General features: G+C 51.8%; 7 protein-coding genes across 7 annotated transcripts; 4 read left to right on the forward strand and 3 right to left on the reverse strand.

Moving 5' to 3' along the window:
* Positions 1–38: 38 nt before the first annotated feature.
* On the reverse strand, positions 39–2,795 carry ASPZODRAFT_876718 (hypothetical protein). The gene is made up of 3 exons (XM_022730311.1): positions 2,731–2,795; positions 449–2,627; positions 39–394 (listed from the first exon to the last, which is right to left on the reverse strand). The coding sequence occupies exons 2-3, from the start codon at positions 2,397–2,399 to the stop codon at positions 372–374; spliced, it is 1,974 nt and encodes a 657-aa protein (XP_022578343.1). The 5' UTR covers positions 2,400–2,627; positions 2,731–2,795; the 3' UTR covers positions 39–371.
* Positions 2,796–3,089: 294 nt separating this feature from the next.
* ASPZODRAFT_19136 (hypothetical protein) lies at positions 3,090–3,545 on the reverse strand (the record flags this gene model as incomplete). Its single annotated transcript, XM_022727339.1, has 1 exon — positions 3,090–3,545. The coding sequence occupies one exon, from the start codon at positions 3,543–3,545 to the stop codon at positions 3,090–3,092; it is 456 nt and encodes a 151-aa protein (XP_022578344.1).
* On the forward strand, positions 3,380–4,558 carry ASPZODRAFT_876470 (hypothetical protein). Its single transcript, XM_022730309.1, has 3 exons — positions 3,380–3,758; positions 3,820–4,009; positions 4,069–4,558. Exons 1-3 carry the CDS (start codon positions 3,708–3,710, stop codon positions 4,521–4,523), a joined length of 696 nt encoding a protein of 231 aa, XP_022578345.1. The 5' UTR covers positions 3,380–3,707; the 3' UTR covers positions 4,524–4,558.
* A 281-nt stretch (positions 4,559–4,839) lies between these two features.
* Positions 4,840–8,544, forward strand: ASPZODRAFT_169125 (hypothetical protein). Its single transcript, XM_022726887.1, has 5 exons — positions 4,840–7,043; positions 7,097–7,209; positions 7,266–7,438; positions 7,488–7,617; positions 7,674–8,544. Exons 1-5 carry the CDS (start codon positions 5,070–5,072, stop codon positions 8,521–8,523), a joined length of 3,240 nt encoding a protein of 1,079 aa, XP_022578346.1. The 5' UTR covers positions 4,840–5,069; the 3' UTR covers positions 8,524–8,544.
* Positions 8,545–8,844: 300 nt separating this feature from the next.
* ASPZODRAFT_73729 (hypothetical protein) lies at positions 8,845–9,943 on the forward strand (the record flags this gene model as incomplete). The annotated part of the gene is made up of 2 exons (XM_022729910.1): positions 8,845–8,906; positions 9,025–9,943. 2 exons carry the CDS (start codon positions 8,845–8,847, stop codon positions 9,941–9,943), a joined length of 981 nt encoding a protein of 326 aa, XP_022578347.1.
* A 604-nt stretch (positions 9,944–10,547) lies between these two features.
* On the forward strand, positions 10,548–11,285 carry ASPZODRAFT_32351 (hypothetical protein; the record flags this gene model as incomplete). The annotated part of the gene is made up of 1 exon (XM_022728237.1): positions 10,548–11,285. A coding segment is annotated over one exon (738 nt), but the record flags the coding sequence as incomplete, so codon positions are not given.
* Positions 11,286–12,159: 874 nt separating this feature from the next.
* ASPZODRAFT_19140 (hypothetical protein) lies at positions 12,160–12,825 on the reverse strand (the record flags this gene model as incomplete). The annotated part of the gene is made up of 2 exons (XM_022727341.1): positions 12,160–12,583; positions 12,674–12,825. 2 exons carry the CDS (start codon positions 12,823–12,825, stop codon positions 12,160–12,162), a joined length of 576 nt encoding a protein of 191 aa, XP_022578349.1.
* Between the last annotated feature and the right edge of the window lie 324 nt (positions 12,826–13,149).

The following is a 13,149-nucleotide window of genomic DNA, read 5'->3' on the forward strand; positions in this document are numbered from 1 at the left end:
AGTGTAAATGCAAGAGAATCATCATATCACATTTGTACAGGGTAGAAACACAGCATCCAGAAACCAATAAAGAGATGATAATGATATGCCACGATCTGCAAAATGATAATAGAGAGAAAATTGTACAATGACCGCTAAAAAATCAGGAGATAGATAGATGGAACATTGCTAAGCCAGGGCTAGGCGAATAAAAAAAATAGCATCATCAGTTGTCCAAAAATATCAAAAAAGAAAAGACATCCAAGTGTATCATATTATCCATGCTCTTACTCCTTTTTGGTCTTTTCGTGACTCGTGTCAAAAATTTTTTTTTCTTAAATCATCGTGAAATGGTCGTTCATCATGTCGGGTTTCGTCGGGTCTCATAATAATCAAGGAACATTTTTTGATCTCCCTTCTTCATTCGCCGGGTCTCTAAGAAGTTAAAAATCATCGTCTAGTTCGTCGCTATCCCATTCATCTTCTCGATCGTTCTGCACGAGGTCAAGGAATCTCTGCAGACCTGGCCGCATAACTGGCGGTGCTCGAGGCTGCGGCTGCTGGGCTGCTCGATTTCGAACAGGGCGCTGGATGGGATGCTGGACGGGTTGCACGGCATCAAGACGGCCACGACGGACTTCGGCCATGGCTTGTGCTTGCGCCTGTCTCTCGGCAGCTGCAGCACGGCCGGCTGCGTCTGGGGCATGGTGGCGGGCGCCACGAGCAGCCCCGTTGATACGAGGAGGAAACGGGGCGGGAGGGGGTGGCTGTCGACGTTCGATATCATCATCGCTGTCGTCAAACTCCCATACGGGGTTGTCATCGGCATTCTCACTGAAATCATCATCGTGATCGATAGAGTCGTTATCGTCTTCGGAGATGTCGTCATCTTCCTCATCAAATTCAAGCAAAGCATCTGGGATCTGGTGTAGCGCCTCTGCTCCGTCCGGGTTGAGCCCATCACCTCCTTCCAAATCCCAGAGTCGATTGTAACAAATGCTCTCGGGATCGTTGAAATGTCGATATGGATTGCCTTCGGCCAGCCAGGCCGAACAGAGATAGCAGAAATGAGTGTCACATTTGAAGCACTTCATGTGATTGCAGCCCATTCGTTTTTGGCAAGGGGCATTGCAAGTAGGGCAAGCCGAGGTGTACAGTTTAAGATACTCCTCGGTCGCCTTCTCTTCCTCGGATAGCTCTTCCTGGCGTCGGGGAAAGCATCGAACAAGTTCACCATGCCAACCCTTTTTACAGACACAGCAGAACGCATAATTGCATTCTTCGCAGATCGCTACTCGGTCCGCCATAGGGGGCAGCTGTGATTCATCTCCAAGAGGATCAAACACGAATCCAGTTTCTTCGTCATCTGAAAGGTCAAAATCATCACCCATGGGATCAATGGGCTTGGGATGTCTCTTCGATCGAGCAGCACCCTGGCACCACTGCCTTGGGCAGTAGACGGTAGTCTTATCGGCCTCAAGCTTCTTCTTCCTTTTCAGAAATACGTATCGTTGAACGGTTTCTTGTTCCAAGGGAATCTGTAGTAGCTCACTAGGACTAAGAGTCCGGTCGTGCTTCTTCCGTTTCTTCGCAGTCGCATCTCCCAAGTCTAGCACCGCTGGAGCTTGCACTTGCGAGCCTTTTGAGCAGTCCGGTGCCATGCATCTGACATTCTCAACATCGCCTTCTGTGATGCAGGTATTGTAGAAATCTTGAAGGCAAGGGATGCAAAACACGTGGGAGCAGAGAAGCATGCGATGGCAGTTCACGCCCTTTTTCGGTTCCAGACAGACGCCGCATTCAAAAGTTTCGTGTTCGAACTTTTCACGTTCGGCCTTGTTGTTGAAATCCAACAATGCGATCTTCAGGTCCCGGGACAGCAAGACCTCACCATCGGGTATATCGCCGATCCCAAACGCTGTCTCGGCGAGTTGCTGAAGATGATCGATATATGTGTAGATGACCGGATTCCTGTCGCAATCTTTCCACAGCTGGTGTCCATCATCGATGAGCTGGGCGATGCGGGATTGCGACAGCCATGGTGGATTGGTGCTGATCCGAAATTTCGGAGGCATCTCGCTTGGGTAACCGCGAGGGAGGTCGATCTCCAGAGTCAATGGCGGGAGGTAGGAGAGAGTGTGGATTTCTTTGGCAACGTTGATGGCTGAAGGGTCAAACCTCTCTTTCGTTGGTAGGCCGAGACCGGCGTCACTGGCGTCGAGGGATGTGGGCGGTGTGAGCACCGCAGGCAGAGCGGCCTCTGGCTGCGACTGGAAAGATACCTGTAGAGGAGACGACGGAACGACTGGTATATCGAGAGAGGCCCGAAATGGGAAAGAAGGGTCCGTCGTGATTTCAGGGTAAATGGCGGCGATGGCTAATAGCTCCACGGAGCGATCGTCCTCATCGAAATCTTCCATGACGAGAAACCACCCGCTCTCACGGGAAAATATATCAACGTGTGTCTAGCCTCGCAGCTCGATTACGTGGCGAGATGGGCGGCCTTCCAACGTGTTCTTAGCACTGACGTGCTTCCATAGCAGAGTGTTGTCCGGCCGCTGAAACCTGATCCCACTATAACATCGTTTGTGCGTTGGGTAGATGGCAAAAGATCGACAGACGAGACCAACAGATTGGCAGGGATATACCTGTCATAATATAATACGTTGTTAATTTAGTCTCATTAAAAAAAAAGAAGTGACGGTTGGATAACAAGTGCTGGTGGCGGCAAAAAAAGGAACCGTGGAATACCTTCAGGAACAAAATATTGGCCAGACCAATCACGGGGGTGGCGGGACCCTCGCACTCGAGGACAGCGAGCAAGCTGAAACAGAGCTCAGCAATTGAAGGCAGTTGCTTCCCAGGATAACTGGCGTAGGGCGAGGCGAGTCCAACAGGAAGTCGAGATCAAGCACGGAATCAAAGTGGGAGTGGGAGTGCGGGTGACGATAATGCGTCATGATTTGGTTGATAAGCTGACCTGGGCAGTGCAGGGGAGTTGTTGAACGTTTACGAATGTCCGAGGCAGACAGAGAAGGAGAAAGAAATAGATACAGGGGGGAAAAAGGCATCACCACAAAAAAAAAAGAAATACACCACGAAAAAAAAAATTACGCCTCGACAAAGGAGGGGCAGCCGTCACACATTGGGGCGTTGAACGCGATGGGCATCAAAGCCTTTGCTGCCCGGCCCGCAGTGGACAGACAGGTACGATGGCCTTTAAACCCCGTTAAACTCGCAGACTTCGCCTTCGAATAGACGATCTTCACATTGCCAGTGCAATGTGCCTGCCAACAGCATCGCCGTGCTTCTTTCTGCCTTTCGCTGTCTCCCCCTCCCCCTCCTTCGGTGCTGCTTTTGCCAGGGGACGCGGTTGGCGGAAGGCTGGCGGTTAAAGGCTTAAAGCAGCGCTCAGCACGGACGCCAAGGCAGGAAAAGGAAAACACATGCCTCACAACAAGGACGAAGGACGACGACGACGTCAGCGAAGATACCACGCGTTCTGGCCCTTCTGTCGGTCTGTGGTTGAATGCTGTACCTGACGATACCCAAGGCTTGTTGGTCATGATGACTCTGTCGGTTACTGTTGTTGGATGACTTGTTCGTGAGATCAACACGGATCCCAGGCTAGGACTTCTGGCCAACATACTACATACCCGACCTGAGACAGGCTTCTACTGTGCGACTAGAAGAGTTGGGGCGATTGACCGTGCGGCCAGGTCGTGAAGATGGGGACCGATGTGCCGTTGGCGTCGTTCTCGCTAACCCATGTCCATTATGTGAGTTTGAATTCGAACCCTTTTTGCCTAGCTGGCACATGAACTGACATGGCATCAATAGAACCCCGCCGATCCACTATCGTTCTTGTCTGCGTGGTTGGCGCTGGTTCCGCAGGCTCTATGCATCGCCTATGTTACACTTGCCTGGGCGTCGAGGGAGATGGAGCTCATATTGATGTTTGCCGGGCAGATGGGTTGTGAGGCATTAAATTTCGTCCTAAAACGGCTCATCAAGGAGGAACGGCCTAAGAGTAGGTGGCATCTAGGCTTGTGTTGTCGAGATTCCTCATTACTGACCAAAGGAAATTAGAGATGTACGGCAAGGGCTACGGTATGCCATCCTCTCATGCCCAATTTGTCACCTACTTTGCCATCTACATCAGCTTGTTCATCCTATTTCGGCATGTCCCTTCGCCTACGACCGGCCACTCCTTTTTGACCCGGTTATTTGTCGCAATTGCAGCTTGCGTCGGGGCAGGTGCGGTTGCTACCAGTCGCATTTATCTTAACTATCACACACCTAAACAGGTTTTGGTTGGTTGCGCTGCTGGTGCCTTCTGTGCCATGTCATGGTTCTTTATTACAGGGATTCTGCGCTCGTACGGGTGGATGGATTGGGCCCTGGAATTTAGTCTAGCAAGACTGCTGAGAATACGCGATCTGGTGGTAAGTGAGGACCTTGCTGAGGCCGGCTGGCAGCGATGGGAGTCAAAGCGGAAGTTGAGACAGCGAACAAACAGTGATCATGCACGCAAGTCAGAGTAAATATGGAACCAGGGTGCTATCTCAAGCCGTTCTACCGACCGAACTCGACCTGATTCGATCCTTTGTCATTTAAACATGGAAAAAACCACATTTTATAAACCAAACAATTGAGAATGATTCCTTCCCGTCGAATCGCGACAACTGAGCCCCTGGTAATTCACAAATATGTACTTCTCCTTGGTAGACATTCCGTAGGCCCTGAATCTCCAATATGGCCGTCCAGGTCGAGTCCATATCAGTCACGTGACCTAAACGGCCCACCGACCGACTATCGCCAGACGCCCAACAACATCGTCATCTCAAATATTCCCTGTGTATTTCGACGAAGGCTTTGTCCCCCCAAAATGGAGATGACATGCCTTCTGGATTGATGTTGATAACTTGTGTATACGGAACAACCGGTTTATACATGTTTTACACACATATCAGTTAACTCTTCCCTCTTGAGATACCCCTAATGTCGTTCGCTACCATACTAGTTACTATTTCCATTTCTACAGCTATCGCAAGGGTTTAAAACTAGCAGTGCTGGTATCCAAAATTCCCATGATGGAGGACCGTCATATTTCCCAGGATACAGAAATCCAGGAGCAACATATCGTCAAAGCAGACGAAGTTGACCAGACCGGAACGGATATCAATCCCGTCTCTGACGAGCAACTGCTGGAGGAGGTTGCTGAGGGGCTGAGGCAGGAAGCCATTTCCGTTCCAGACGCAACTGCAGACAATTTAATCTCCTTACAGGCTGAACAGTCTGCTAGACGTCCGGTGCTGCGTCGTGACGGCTCAGCTCCACCGCCTCCTCTGCAGCCACCTCCTCCTGCTCCAGTGCAGCAGAGTCAGGAGCAGCCATCTGATTCACTGAGCCTGGTGCAGTTGAGGCGGCTTGCGCAGGACTTGCCCAGGGTTGAACAGCGTGCTTACGCGTTTGAATATGCGGACGCCCAGCCATTTCCCGATGAGCTGGAGGAATGGTTCCAGTATAGTGAATTCGATCGTGTTATGCTTATGGGAGCGAAATTTTCGTTTGATAACCGATGGAGAGCCTTTTCTGAGCAACGGTCCGCTTCATCAGACTCTCAGGAGGAAACCTGGCTTGATGCCAGCTATGAGAAGCGGGAGCAGTTCATAAACGAATTACTCCATGGTTTGCGGCATGACGACCTCTTCACTCGTCTGGAAGCTCTGGAAAGCATCTCTTATATCATTACGGGGATCTGGGGTGTCACTGCTGGGATTGCTGCCCAGGACTATCCGGTAGACCCGTCACCTCAGATGGCGGTGGAAACACCGAAATTCAAGTCACTACAGATCAAATGGATTGAGGAAAATGTGAGCCTTATACAACAGTGCGATGGATTTTCTGTGCTCCTTGAATACTTTTATCGGGTTTTCGAAAAGAACAGGGTGTCTCACAGTACTGATTCTGACGGAGCGACGGAACATGACAATCCAAGTCCTGCATATGTTACTGCTATTGAACGTGAATCCAATCTGATTCTTACTGCATTGTACTTCATTGTCGAGGTTGGACGGAGACAAGAATCTTCAGATCCGCATGCTACTTCGGTACGGAACGCCCTCTCCATGCAAAAGCCGTCTCTACTGGTTTTCCTCGTCGAAATTATCGCACGTCTTCGATGGGATGATTCGACAAACGTCCCTCTAACAAGAGTTATCCTTCTTTTCTGGAAGTCACTGCTTCTGCTCTTCGGTGGTAGTGAGAGCCTGAAAAAGGTAAAGGAAGAGTTGGAGCCGCCTCTGGAAGCGCGGGCAAACTCTGGCACGCGGAGGACACCCTTTCTCACGGCCTCGCCGCTTGATTACCATTCTTTTCGGCAGGAGATCACTTCGAAATATCCGGCATATAACCCACCCCCACCGATTGTTCCACTGGAGCTGGAGAACAATTCTATTCTTCCCCCTCTTCCCCAGCATCTCGTGAGGACAACCTCTTCTAATGGCCTCTTCTCTGGTGTTGGTCCATCCGTCGCGGGAGGAAACGGTTCTATATTACATCAATCTGTTCATATTGCAACTCCAGCTCCATCGCCTCCGCCATCGCCCATTGGACCTGGAGGCAAGGCAGGCAAGAAGCAGAATTACCAGACAAACCAGAACTTCCCTTTCATGTATCCACCACTTGACACATCAAGCAATGATCTTGGAGGGAAAGGCACAACCGAAATGCAAGATCTTCTGGTGGGCAAGAAATGGGAGGGCAGCGATGTTCCTGCCTCGATCATTGAGGCTGGCCAGCTATTCTCGACGCATGTGAAGCTGACACGGGCAATGCGCCAGCTCTGGGAGGAGCGAGAGCGTTTCATGAAATATGATCGTGGCTGGAATCTGGGCGAAACAAGTGTTCCATCTGATGGCTTTTCGATCAATGGACTGGATGAAGACATTGAACATCTCAGTCTATCAAAGGATACGAAACTCAAGCCCGATGGAAATTTTATAAAAGAGACGGTCAATGAAGACACCCAGAAACGCTTAGACGAGGTCGAGTCTTTCTATGTAAGTGCCTCTTCCAAACTGGCTAATTGCACCAACTCACTGACCGCATCTAGGCCCAAGCACTTCCTCATCTACAATCGATCACTATTGTATTTCTGAAGATCATACTGACCAACGTAAGTGCCATGGTCAACCAAGCAAATGGGCAGAATGGTCACTCAATGAGGTATGTGTTTACCTGTATGATTCCTACTTCTTCTATATTCTAATGACATCCTCCAGCAACGGTTATGGCATGGGAAATGGTCTGGCATCTGCTCCAAATGGTGACTTTTCTGGCGATTTCAATTCCGACGCTGCAGTTGAAGAGCTTGACAATATTCGATTACGGGAAATCACAGGGAAAGCTGTATCCGGATCGCTTTTACTTCTGTTGAAATGGTTCAAGAGATCCCGTAAGCTAAGATCCAACCATGAAGTTGAGGATTCCACTAATGGGCCCAGACATTCTGAAGTTTGAGTATATGACCCAGCTATTGCTGGACTCCAACTACCTGCCTCTTATCCTCAAAATGTTCGCCCATCAAGACGTTGATCGGTATGTCGCGCAGAAAAACGATAGCGAGGAACTAGGGTAGGTCTCGGCCGAATTCTGATGCGTGTAGCACTGTGTATTGATATGATCTGCAGATTTTTCCACTTTTGCCATCTCCAGTCCAACCAACCTCCGAAACAACCAAAGGGCGAAGACGGACAATCCGTTGCTAGCGAGGACGAGGCAGCCCCGCCCCCGATCCGTCGTCACCCACAGAGCAGAACCCATGAGAGTGTCTCCGCACGGGGGCCCTCCCCTGAAGAGCCAGTACCCGAGTTTTTCGACAGTGGCCTCCGACCTGAGGTGGACGAACTGGGGTACCCGACGGCGCCTCCGCCCAAGGAACCCATTACGACGTACTCGTTCCGCAACTTCTTCTCGGCGATCAACTACCTGCACATCATGCAGAAGATCACGCGTGACAAGGCGCACCGCTGCCTGCTCCTCGTGCAGTACAAGTCGAGCGCAATCCTACGCAAGGGGCTCAAGATCCCCGACCCGCACCTCCGGTTCTACACGCTGAAGCTGTTCAAATCGCAGGTGCCTTACTGCGGCCGCAAGTGGCGCCAGAGCAACATGCGCGTCATCACCGCGATCTACCTGTACTGTCGACCCGAGCTGCGCGACGACTGGCTGGCCGGCTCCGACGTGGACGCCGAGGTCGAGGAGGCCCTGCCGCTGGAGCAGGCCCTGCGCGGTCTCACGCACTGGTGGCATCTGCGGCAGTACAAGGATGTCATGGGTGGCGATGAGCGCGCCGCCCTGATGGAGACCGAACGTGATTTCTTCACGCGCGAACTCGAAGCCATGGGCTGGGGCACAGTCAGTGAGGAGATGATCAATGGCAACGGCATGGGGGAGGAAGCCGACCTGGCCGGCGCAGGAGGGCCTACGATGAACGGGACGGAGTGGGATGGGGGACCCTTGCAGATGGAGGGATGGTAGATGTTACGAATTCCTAACAGGTAGTTTATGAACGTCTCTCTCCTGTGGACTTTTCTTTTTCCTTTCGTCGAAGAGAATCTTGTAGTAAGCGGCGTATCGAATAGTTACAATTTACCGCTCTTTAACTCGTCTAGGTGCTTATCGCGATTCGCGATAAGCACCTCCACGTGACCTGCGGACGGCAACTTTTTTTCTCTGCGGAGCGGGAGCGAGTCTTTCTGGAGATTTTCTTTACTCAGGTTCAGGGATTACCCAACGAGTTCTACTAGAATCAAGTTTGTACTGGCTGGACTTTGATCCTGGCCTGTGACTTTTGCCAATATGTCGTCAGACGAAATTGTTTGGCAGGTTATCAATCAGCAGTTTTGCTCCTTCAAGTTAAAGTAAGTGGAGGGAATGAGAAAAAAACACAAAAAGAAAAACGCAAAATAATAAGCAAAATAAAGAAGAAAAGATGGGCATCAATAAGATGGGATGAACAGAAGGCTAACCATCTTCAAGAACGACGAAAAACCAGAATTTTTGCCGGAACGAATACAATGTCAGTGGTCTGTGCAATCGGCAGTCGTGCCCGCTCGCCAACTCTCGATATGCGACGGTGCGGTCGGACCCCGAGACGGGGGTGATGTATCTGTATATGAAGACGGTGGAGCGAGCCCACATGCCCAGCAAGTTATGGGAGCGGGTGAAGCTGTCATCGAACTACGTGAAAGCGCTGGGCCAGCTGGATGAGAAGCTGATCTACTGGCCGAAATTTCTGATCCACAAGTGCAAGCAGCGTCTCACGCGGCTGACGCAGGTCGCCATCCGGATGAGGAAGCTGGCCAAGGAGGAAGAACGGCTCGGGGAGACGATTGTTCCCAAGCTGGCGCCCAAGATCCGGCGGCGCGAAGAGACCCGCGAGCGCAAGGCCCTGTCTGCAGCCAAGGTGGAGAGAGCCATCGAGCGCGAGCTCATTGACCGACTGCGGAGCGGTGCCTACGGGGACCAGCCGCTCAATGTCGACGAGGGAATCTGGAAGAAGGTTCTCCGGGGTCTGGAGCGAGCTGGAGAGGGTGAGAGAGACGAGGATCTCGACGAGGGCGAGGAGCTTGACGAGGAAGATGAGGAGGGCGTCGGAGAGGTGGAGTACGTCAGCGATTTCGATGAAGATGAGGAGGATCTCGAGGATATCGAAGACTGGATCGGCGAGGACTCTGCCGACTCGAGCGATGACTACGATGACGAGAGCGAGGAGAGCGACGAAGGAAGCGATGAGGAAGACAGCGAACAGCCCAGCGAAGAGGAGGAGCAGAAGAAACCCAAGCCGGGCTTCAAGAGGAAACGTGCTGCTCCACAGGCCAAGCCGCGCAAGAAGGGCCCTCGGATTGAAATCGAGTATGAGACCGAGGGTGTCGGAAAGGAGAACATCATGGCATGAGGAACTCGCCTATCAACCAGAGATTAAGCGGGAGGGAACAAAGACTTCTAGCAAAGTTCCAGCAATTCAGAAGAAAAAAAGTGCATGGCGTTATACGGATTCTGCGATTTTCAAATTTCTGCTGCGATCGGGCAATTCATACCCAGTCATTGCAACCTTGGTTATTTTTTTTCTATTCTCAGTCTAGCTATGTAATTCCTACCTTCAATACATATGTCCTACAGCGGTAAAATCTTTCATATCCATTGTCTTGGTTGCTCACTCAGGGTCAATAAATAAATGCTGAAGCTCAAGGCGGTCGGTCTCACGTGCGGCGACGACGCTTCTATTCCAAACCGCCGAGTGGATCAGACTCCTTATAATATCTGGCAGTTTGCAGCAACAACCTGCGAGTTTTCCCAACAACTTGTTTCCTTTACGGAAATCCGAGCTCACTCTAAGGGTTTTTTTACCTGGATTTGGTAGTCTGTGACTGGTGAGCAGTCGTGATCTCGTTTCCTACGTTGAACGAGCGAGATACCCCGCCTTTTCTCAGAGCAACAGTTACGGTTTCCCAAACAACCAAGGGGGGGTGGCGGCGTACCTGGGCTCGCCTGACACAAGAATGGCCTCTTATTTCTCCTCGATCACGTCGTCTTCGGCGATCTCAAACCTCGGCACACGACTGAACTCCCTGCGGCGGGCGATCACCTCCGACGAGACAGATGATCCGGAGAACGAAGACTGCTCGCACATCTCCAACGTGCTGCGAGCCTACTACACCGAGAAGGGCCGACCGTTTCCTGGCTGGCTGCCTCCTGATCCGAAGGCACCGGTACCCACGCCGTCTCGGATGGTCGCGGCGACCACGCAACTGCCTGGAGGCAACGGCGGGTACGGCCAGACTGCACCGGCGTCGAGCTACGGCCGCGGGGGATCAGGCGGCGGTGGAGGAGGAGGAGGAGGAGGATTGGGTGATCTGTGGGGAGACTCTGCGGCATCAACGCAGCCGCCTGCGTCACAGACGTCGAGTCTACGCCAAGGACGAGGAGGAGCAGGGGGAGCATCAGCGGCGAGGGGGCCTCTGATGGCCATGCACAGCGCGCCCGCTGGTCCCGTGCCTCCTTCTTCTTCTAGTTCTCCTTCTTCATCACAGACACCGCCACCAGCGGCGACAACGACGACGACGACGATGCATCATCCTCGCCCGTTACCCAGCCAGCGCGCAGGATCATACCAGTCGAGCCAGGCGGTGCAGCAGCAAAGTCGGTTTGGACAGGAACGCGCCGGATCCGCGCAGGAACGGCTTCGTGCGCGCTTGCAGGGGGCTCGGTCAGCCAGCCCGAGTTCTGCCTCTGCTCCGGGCGGGTATAGCGGCGGCGGAGGAGCCGATCCGAGTGCCAGGAAGCCGGTCGGGCAGCCGTCGAGCTCCAGACTGTACGGATCGCGATAGGAGCTTTCTTTCCCTCTTCCCTCTCCCTTACTTCTCCTGAAAACGCTTCCCCGCACGGGGTGTTGGTGTCAACTGAATTCTCGATTCTCCTGGAGTCTGGTGTCCGCTTAGCGTCTCAATTAGAATAATATAACTACGTATTTTTGTACAAAACCTGGTTCTGGTAACGTGGTAGTTGGGTACTAGGTAGCTAATTGGTTAACCAGTTAAGTACAGTACGTACTAAATTATAGTAAATAGTAATACACCGTAACTAGTAATACTGACGTTGTCAGCCATCGTTCAACGGATCATCTGACCCTGCAATTCGACACTAAGCAGTAGAAGCAATTCACTAGTTAATAATAAGAGCCAGCCATGATGGAATAATAATCACCTGGCGACGTCTTATTCCCCACTCCTTACACTGTGTTTACTGGTGGTGGTGAGCCTGCTGAGCCTGGCCGGACACTCGGTTTTTTTTTTCTTTCGCCTTGTCCCGACTCGCCCATACTAACGACGCCCCCGGAACGAGCCCCCGAGAATTAACCGGAACCGATTGTGGGATCGAAGGGGAAAAAGGAAAAAAAAAAAAAAAAAAAGGCTTCGGCCGTGTGTTGATCTTTTCGGCATCCTTCGTGTTGTCTCAGCCGGCCCGGTCAGCACCGTAGCCTATAGTATACGGGCCGTGTTCTTTGCTGTTCGGTGGTACGGAGTAGTATTCTACTACATAGAGTCTGTAGTTAGAGTAGGGGCTCACCAATGTCTAGGATAGTGTTTTTTTATTATTGAGATTTGCAACTTATCAATGACGATATCCAACCCCAAACCCGCACGCTTCCTCCTCCTTCCCCCCCCTGTACCTGAAGCCTGTTTGACTGGGGTCTCGGCGGAGAATGGTTTCCGGGGATTGCTGTTGGACCTGTGAGGTGGCCACCGCTAACTGGCAGTGACCCTGTGGCGACTCACAGCACCATCCATGGACGAGGGCCACTCTTTTGCTGGAAAGAGTTTGCGCCGGCCGTTTTAGATTAGGGACGTGCTCTAGAGAAATTTTTGCATCCTTGGGATTCACGATCAGACTAGTAGTAGCAGTAGTAGTAGCAGTAGTAGCAGCAGCAGCAGCAGTAGTAGTAATAGTAACAGTATTAATAGTAGTAGTAGTAGTAGTAGTAGTAGTAGTAGTAGTAGTAGTAGTAGTAGTAGTAATAGTAGTAGTAATAGTGTCTCTGTCAGTGACAGTCAGTCAGGTGAGGTCATGTGGTGACGACCTTAATACTCCTTCGATTTCGGGACGGCAACTTCATCTCGCTCCCAACCGTCCACCCTCACATCGCCGGGGAAAGGCTCGTCTCCAGAGCAAAGACGCCGGCCGTATCGGGCTGCCGGTGAACGTGTCGACAGACAATGGAGGCCCAGAAGATCCCGCGTATTTGTTCTTCCCCGTGGGCTGCTCGCCCGGTTTCTCCATTCTCTCTCGAAGCCGGAAGTAGCCCGAGGGTCTTATTGGGCCAGCAGCGGCCCTCTGTATAGTCTCCAAGTCGCCATCTACCGGATGGCCTCAATGTCTCTCCACCCTCTCTCTCCCCACCACTTCTGCGTCGTCCACCAAACAGGGAAGATGGACCGACGATCGTCGGGACCATGGCATGTGCCCATGCGGTCCATCACGAGGTTTTCCCCCGATTTTTTGGGTATTTATTCCCCGGTGTTTCCCCCCGCAGAATCGGATCTATCTGACTTATTAGCTACCACTATACTACCGTACTACTAGTACTACTACTATTATAAGAAG

Source organism: Penicilliopsis zonata, assembly GCF_001890105.1.
Source record: "Penicilliopsis zonata CBS 506.65 unplaced genomic scaffold ASPZOscaffold_17, whole genome shotgun sequence".
NCBI lineage: Eukaryota > Fungi > Ascomycota > Eurotiomycetes > Eurotiales > Aspergillaceae > Penicilliopsis > Penicilliopsis zonata.

Bases quoted from the DNA above. Each gene is read 5' to 3' on its own strand.
- ASPZODRAFT_876718 (XM_022730311.1), bottom strand. From the start codon at position 2,399: ATGGAAGATTTCGATGAGGACGATCGCTCCGTGGAGCTATTAGCCATC. The intron at 395-448 runs GCGACGAACTAG...CGAATGAAGAAG, and splicing joins TCGAGAAGATGAATGGGATA to GGAGATCAAAAAATGTTCCT.
- ASPZODRAFT_876470 (XM_022730309.1), top strand. From the start codon at position 3,708: ATGGGGACCGATGTGCCGTTGGCGTCGTTCTCGCTAACCCATGTCCAT. The intron at 3,759-3,819 runs GTGAGTTTGAAT...TGGCATCAATAG, and splicing joins CGCTAACCCATGTCCATTAT to AACCCCGCCGATCCACTATC. The intron at 4,010-4,068 runs GTAGGTGGCATC...AAAGGAAATTAG, and splicing joins CAAGGAGGAACGGCCTAAGA to AGATGTACGGCAAGGGCTAC.
- ASPZODRAFT_169125 (XM_022726887.1), top strand. From the start codon at position 5,070: ATGATGGAGGACCGTCATATTTCCCAGGATACAGAAATCCAGGAGCAA. The intron at 7,044-7,096 runs GTAAGTGCCTCT...GACCGCATCTAG, and splicing joins ACGAGGTCGAGTCTTTCTAT to GCCCAAGCACTTCCTCATCT. The intron at 7,618-7,673 runs GTAGGTCTCGGC...TATGATCTGCAG, and splicing joins AACGATAGCGAGGAACTAGG to ATTTTTCCACTTTTGCCATC.